Source organism: Gavialis gangeticus, unplaced genomic scaffold, assembly GCF_001723915.1.
Source record: "Gavialis gangeticus isolate Ggan-Ray unplaced genomic scaffold, GavGan_comp1, whole genome shotgun sequence".
Lineage (NCBI taxonomy): Eukaryota > Metazoa > Chordata > Crocodylia > Gavialidae > Gavialis > Gavialis gangeticus.
In genome coordinates this window covers 76,130,997-76,138,598 of record NW_017729034.1, presented here as the reverse complement: position 1 = coordinate 76,138,598, position 7,602 = coordinate 76,130,997, and the positions used below count along the sequence as shown (strand labels likewise).

General features: G+C 41.8%; 1 protein-coding gene across 5 annotated transcripts in view; it reads left to right on the top strand.

The window, feature by feature from the left end:
- The window catches only part of SCAF8 (SR-related CTD associated factor 8), a 198,272-nt gene that overhangs the window by 88,616 nt on the left and 102,054 nt on the right, over positions 1-7,602 (top strand). For all 5 annotated transcript variants that reach the window (XM_019526807.1, XM_019526808.1, XM_019526809.1 and 2 more), the window contains exons 13-14: positions 2,380-2,480; positions 6,594-6,707. In XM_019526807.1, the coding sequence (XP_019382352.1) occupies positions 2,380-2,480; positions 6,594-6,707 (215 nt within the window). The remainder of the gene's footprint in view (positions 1-2,379; positions 2,481-6,593; positions 6,708-7,602) is intronic.

Below are 7,602 nucleotides of genomic sequence, written 5' to 3'. Positions count from 1 at the left end.
AGGATGGCCTCTTTAATAAACTTTTCTAAGATCTTCCCCAGGATAGAAGTCAGGCTGATGGGCCTATAGTTAGTCAGATCCACTTTCCTCCCTTTCTTGAAGATAGCACCACATTGGCCTTCTTTGGGCACTACACCAGAGTGGCAGGGGTTTTCAAAGATCCATGCCAGAGGCTGGGCTATGATGCTTGCCAGCTCTGTGAGTACCCTGGGGTGTAGATTGTCAGAGCCAGCTGACTTGAAGGTATCCAGCCTCTCAAGGTGTTCCTTCACGAGGTCAGTATTAATGGAGGGCAGGGGATCTCCATCACCCAGACCTCCCTGTCCCGTAGCAGGCAATGGGCGTCCCATGGGGCTGATGAAAGACGGACGCAAAGTACTCATTTAATAGGTTGGCTTTTTCCTGGGCGTCAGTTGTCAGATGTCCCATCTGGTTCAGCAGGGATCCAATGTTGCCCTTGCTTTTCCTCTGGCTCCCCACATATCTGAAAAAGGACTTTTTATTGTCCTTGGTGCTTGAAGCTAGTTGGAGTTCAGTTGCAGCCTTGGCTTTCCTGGTTTGCTCCCTGCAGGACCGGACCAGTGCAGAATAATCCTCCTTGGAGGTGACTCCCATCCTCCATCCTTTTGTAGGCCTTTCTTTTTAGCCTCAGGAGGTCTGCTAGATCCCTGGAGAGCCAGGGGGGCTGCTGTGCCCTCTTGCTACCTTTCCTCTGAGATGGAATAGAATTAGCTTGTGCATCAAGGATCACTCCCTTGAGGAGCAACCACTCTTCGTGAACTCCCCTCCCCCTCGAGTTGTGGTCCCTTAGGGCCTCACTGACAAGCCTCCTGATTCTTCTGATAGAAATACAACTCCTATAAGTAGCCAGTGATAGTGACACATTCCCCAGTTCAGTAGAAAAATTGTATGGATACATTTTATAATATTTGAAAGACTGGGGAATTGGTATTCTTCTGGTCATTGGAAGGATTTGGGAAAACTGGAACTTTTTCAGGTGGAAATGGGGGCGTCAGCCTCCCCTGGGGCTCTGGTCTGAATCCAGACTGCAGGGCTCCATACAGGTTGGATCCAGCCTGTGGCATGTGGTTGGGGGAGGTATTTGGGGTCATCAAGGGACGTAGCAGCAGTGAGTCTGGAGTTGGCCAGGGGTCTGGGGGTGGGGATCTACTGCTGGTGGGGGAGGGGTCCTGAGGTAGCAGTGGGTCCAGAGGAGGGATCTGGGGGCTGCAGTGGCTTCCTGCTGATGGCCAAAGCCAATGGGGCCTATATTCCATGGCAGGTCATGCCCCAACTTCCAGATGTAGCAGCTCTGCAGGCTGTATCCAGCCTGTGAGCCAGATGTTTGACAGTCCTGATGTAAAAGATCCCAGTAATGGTGAAGTTTTGGAATTTTGGCTGAGATATAGGAATAAGTGGGAGGTTGAGCCCTGCATCTATTCTGTTCTCATTAGGAAGATGGGATGGACAAAAACAGGAGGAGACAAGGGACTATGGATAAATATCTGCAGGCCCAGGTTAACCTTGCCCTTCTCCTGTGTATTAAGTTTTTCCTTGGTGAACATCAAGAGGAAAAGTGGTCTTCTGGTTAAGAGAGGAAAGGGAGACTCAATATGAGAGTTTAAAAGAAAAACATACTCTTAATATTTATTGTGCTGTGATAATATGCAAAATTTCCTGTGCAAATAGAAATACCACTGAGTTCAGTGGCTGTGTCGAAATACTATGCTCAATACTAAATACATTTTTGTTTTAATTAAAACCACTAAGTCAACAAAGCCCAAAATAAAGTAAAATCACAGTCCAGATCCTTTGACCTGCACTTCAGGTCACCCTAAAGGTGAGTAGCTTCTGTAAAAATACCTTTTTTTGAGTTGTTCAGAATCAGTCGTTTAGTCATAATACTCTTTCATGTATGCTGCTTTCTGTTCTATAAAATGTACTGTAAGCACAAAGCTTTTCATGAGATACAGATGTTGATGCATTTGCTTATTAAAGTACGCTTTCATTATGTTTTTCATTTGTCTCTTCTGAAGCATTTTTTTGAGTTACAAAAACAATTTAAAATATTTTGTCAAGGTTAGTTCATTTTTATGATTCTTCCTCAATTCCCATTTGAGAGCAGAAGCCAGGGAATTGGGGCTTCTTGAGTGTTGTTTTTGCTTCATCATTAATTCACTATGTGACTTTAAACAAATTGTGTAGCCTCTGTGTTTGTTTACTGCACTTAACTTCTATAGACTGGGTAAAATATTTACAGTTTTCACTTTGATATGTTAGTTTTTGCTTGCTTGTTTCTCAATCGCTTTCAGATTTGTAATTTTAAAGCACTTTAGTGGAAAGAATTCTTTTTAATTTTTGTAATGTCTCTCTTGATAGTCTGCAGTACTACTCTTTGGGTTGGTCAAGTCGACAAGAAAGCTACACAGCAAGATTTAACTAATTTGTTTGAAGAATTTGGACAAATAGAGTCTATTAATGTAAGTAAGCACTGGTCAATGTCTGTTGCATATATTAATTTAGGCCAGTTTATTCTATATGGTACACTTGGCAAATCTGTAGTCCATAATAACATGTAAGAAAACACACTTAGACTGAGGAGCCTGCCTTGGCACACTTGTTTTCTTTTTTCTTTTTTAAAAATCCTAGCCATGATTTACACTTGTTTGTTTTTATTTAGCAATATTGGCAGTTCAAAAGAGAAGTCATTCTGCATGGTCAAGTGGGCACTGCATGTGCAAGGTTCCCTCCACTACATCCATCAGCCTGACTACTTGAAAAAGCCAATGGGAAATTGCAAAATGTATCCCTCTCAAAATGCCACACTGTTTGGCAGTAATATCTGGTCTTGTTTTGTCTGGGAAAAGGCTGTGGTCCTTGCAACCACTGACTTTGAAATCCTCTAAAGGAACAACAAAACAAGAGGGACAGAACTGTTCTTCCTGGAAGGATATTAGACCCCTTGAAAGTCTCTCTGTTAATTGGATCTGACCTAAATATATGGTGTCTTGGCAAACTAAAATACTATTCTAAACTTCCAGACCGTCTCTTATAAGCCCCACTCAGAATCATAGAAAATTAGGCCTGGAAGGGACATTTGGGGGTCATCTATTCCAGCTCCCTGCCAGAAGCAGGATCATCCCTATGTAAACAACACCACACATCCTTGTCTAACCTATTACTAAAACTATAGTCAATCTTGTCACATAGTCACAAGGTGTAGCACCTTAACCTGCCACAGAAAAAGCACAGGGGCAAGAACTGCCAGTGTTTTGCTGCTGTATGGTTTGTTAAAATACACTCAGGAGATCCAAGGAAAAGGGCTGTGCCCCCTTCTACAGAGGAAGACAAAATCCCTCAGTCCATACCAATTTTTACTTTGTGGTCAGTTCCTTTTTTTACTCTAAATATGGTGATTGGTCTGACCTTGAGTGGTGGAGGGGCAAAACCTGATAGCCAGGAAGCTATGGGTATTAGTCCCAGCAAAAGCACTGGCACACCCCCGTCAAAATCTGCACCCCAGGTGGCAGCCAGCACCCACTGCTTCTGAGGAAGGCAAAAAAACCTTGACATGTAGCAATAGGAGAAAAAAATCCTTCCCAGTCTGGTGTGGCAACCTGGCAACCAGCAAAGCCCAGGAGCATGGGAAATACCTGTAGTAGAACAGTGGCATTCCTAACCAGTGCTTATCCAACTCCTTCTTGAACACCTCCCAGTGATGGAAATTCCACGACTTCCCTAGGTAGTCTGTTCCACTGCCTCTCTTCTAACAGTGAGGATATTTTTTTTTCAATGCACAATTTTAACGTACTTTGCTGCAACTTCAAGCCATCAGTCCACATCCTGTTTTCTGTAGCAAGAGAAAAAAGGGCGTTCTACTTCTTGTTTAGGGCACCCTTTCAGATGCATGAAGACTACTATCCTCTCCCCTTCTAAGTGCCTTTTCCGCAAGCTGAACATGCCTCTTTCCTTCAACCTCTCCTCTTAAGGCTTGTTTCCCTAGTCCTCTGTCATTTTTGTCATGTGCTTCTGGACCCTCCTCTAACTTCTCTGTTCCCTTTTTAAAATGTGGAGCCCAAAACATGAAATGCTCCAGAGGAGGTCAAACCAGTGGCAAGCAAAGAGACTCTGTCATCTCCTGTGCCTTGCACCTGATGCTCCTATTGATGCAGCTCAAAACTGCATTCATCTTTTGTGCAGCTACTTCCACGCTGCAGACTTGTATTGAGTCTGTGATCCATCAAGATTCCTGTATTCTTCTTCATAATGCTACCATCCTGCTAGTGTCACCCTTCTTGTATGTGTGTTTTTAATTATTCTTCCTGAGGAGCTGCACCTTGCATTTGTCCATATTGAACTTTATCCTGTTAGTTCCAACCTGGCTTTCTCATTCATCAAGGTCTTTCTGAATTGTGCTTCTGTACTCCAGTTTTGCAGTCCTTCCCCATTTTGTCATCTGCAAATTTACTCAAGGCCCACTGTATTCCAGCATCCAAGTCATTAATGTGTTGAGCAGCACTGGACCTAAGACAGACCTCTCTGGGACTCCACTTGAAACCTCCTGCCATTCTGTTGGGACTCCTGGGGCTCAAACCTGGGTTGTCCTGACTCAGGCAGAAGTTTACGCTGTGGTGCCGCCAAGCAGCAGATTGTGATGGACCCAGCCTGACCAGGGCTTTCCTGTGACCATGTGACCTAGGTGGACCAATGGAAGGCACAAGCCCTTAATGGGAGAGCTATAGAAACCCTTCCACTTACCATGGGCCTTGTCCTGGCAACACTACTTGTAGCCTGGTTATTTGGCAGCCTCCTGCCTTGCTGCTATCTTGCCTCTGCTTTAGACCTTCCTCTAGCTTTGCTCCTTTCTTGCTCTACCCATGTTTCTCCTTCTGGAGTTCTGGTTTTGTAGACCCTTTGCTCCTAAACTCTTTTCCCCTGCATCTGGATTGTACCTGTGGCTCACTTCAACATGGCTTCATTTAAAATTACCTTTTGCTTGTAGCTATTGAGTCAGTTGTCTCTGTACCGTATAGTAGTTTTTTCTAGCCCATGTTTTTGTTTATGAGCAGGTCACGCTGGACTTTGTCAAAAGCTGTGCTGAAGTCCAGATACACTATATTCATTCTGTTTCCTTTGTGTACTCAGCTAGTTACCTTGTTAAAGTAAGTTTGTCTGGCATGATTTATTCATAGTAAATCCATGCTGGCTGCTCGTGATCAGTCTTCCCTTTTCCAGATGCTTCCAAAAGTGCTCCAGTACTTCCTAGGTATCGAGGTCAGGGTAACCTGTCTGTAGTTCCCTGGATCCACCTTTGTGCCTTTCAAAACCAAACGAAAAAAAAAGAGGGGCGCTATGTTGGCCCTTTCCCAATTCTCTGGTACCTTTATCTGTTTCCCATGACTTTGTAAATAGTATTGCCAAGGACTCCATGGTTTTGCCTGCCAGTTCCTTCAGTACTTTTAGGATGAGGTTTATCAGGCCCTGTTGACCTGAACTCATTCAGACTAGTCAAAAACTTTCTGAATGTTTCTTTTGTTATTTCATCCCTCAGTTTGTCTCCTTCCTTATCCAAATAATCCTTCTTACTTGTATGGTTGCAGCCTAACTTTTTAAGTGAAGACTGAGGCAAAGTAGTTGTTGAGTAGCTCTACCTTTGCATTTTCTGTTAAGAGTTTCCTCCGGCTATTTAAGAGTGGACTTGTAGCTTCCTTAGGCTTATGCCAGTTGGCCAAAAAAGACAAAACATGCATCTAAATGGTTCTATCCTATTTAAATAAAATGACAGATTTTCACAACATCCAGTGTATGGAGTTCCGTTTAACCGGGGGGTAAAATGCACTTAATTTGACCAATGTGTGCAGACTGCTTGAAGTGAAAATCAGTGACTAACTTGGGTATAAAAATGTTGATTATGATATAAGAGTGACTTGAATTCTGTTGCTGTTAACATAGATCCAGTATCATGCCATAGGGTGCATATGCACCAAGGGTGGAGGCTGTTTGATAAATAAACCTCAAAAGTTCACTGTTACTGTATATTACATTTCCATTACATTTGATGGAGCCTTCATTTTTAGTATATCTTTTGGATATTCTGTTTCACATTACTTTAGTGCTAGCTTAGTTTGATGTTGAGTTCTTAGTCGTTAGCAGAATCAGCACTGTTCCAGGAAAAATTGGATTTTGGTATCTTATACCTTTCTGCCAAATGAATTAGGCCTACCCCAGACCAAGGGTTAGGTCATTAAAGCAGTTTTATATATCCAGCTTTCTACAGCTGAATAAATATGAAGACCTGTCATCAAGATTTGGCAAATGTAATAGTCTGTTTCTCTTGTTTCGTTTTAAAATGTTTACAACTATTTGCAGTGTTGAAAAGTACTCTGAAGTTCTGTTTTTGGTTAGAAACAACTTAGAACTTAGTTACAAACACTTGTTCACTAGTGTCTTGTTGTTAGTCTGCCAAGCACAGAACCTATTAGACTGGGTTTAATTTTTTTCCTTTAAACTTGTTATTAAAAATAATTAGAATCTGTTTAGATAGTAACCAAATCATTGGTCTCAGTTTTACAAAACGTATTGTTTCTTCATAGATGATTCCCCCCAGAGGTTGTGCATATGTCTGCATGGTTCATAGACAAGATGCATATCGTGCTCTTCAGAAACTAAGCTCTGGATCCTACAAAATTGGATCTAAAATTATTAAGGTAAGCCATTTTCATGTCTTTGATATTGTCCATGTTCACTGTAGAAATAATTTTATTGTGATGATTGAATTGAGAGGCAAGGATTTCTTTGGGTGGTGCCTCTTACTTGATCAGCTGAGTGGTTGGGATTGAGTTAGATGGGCTTTTAAATGGAAGAAGAATGTTTTGCATTTGAAAGCTTGTCTAACTCAATCCCGTTGTGCAGTTGTCCAATAAAAGATATTATCCAGAGGAATCCTTGTGTCTCTCGTAATTCCTGGACCATAATAGCTACAACATCGCTCTGACACTACCATGTTTTAATCTTGTGTGTTCAAATTCAATTGAATTTTTTTAATCTTACGTATGGGTTCAAAATGTGCTACATCAAGCAGAAAAATTAAGTGAAATTTTCATGCAATCTGAATTTAGGTAGGCTGCAAGGAAGTTAGAAAATTGAAGTTACACAGTCTGGTCATTAGAGCGTAGGAGCCCTAGGTTGTGTTCTTTATTACCAGGGCTTCTGGTTTTCTCAGTTTAAAAATCGCAAACTCTCTGATTTAAAAAAAAAAACCCCAAATCTGCATTTTTTCCGTGATTGAAGTGAAACACCACTATATATATATTGTGTTCAACTGATATATTGATCAACACCACTATATATTGTGTTCAACTGATGGATGGATGGATTGGATGGATTAGATAGCAGTTGAAAAGGATGTTTTATTGATATATTTACAATTTTAAAACAATTTGGAAACATACCAGTACCTCAATCATTAAAATAAATTCTAAATACCTATGTATTTTTAGCATTTGATTTTGTTTTTTATCATAGAAAATCAGAGCTCCCCCTGCCCCCTTCACTCACTAGGATGTAGGTCCAGATGTGGTTGTCCCCCTGCCCCCCCCCCCC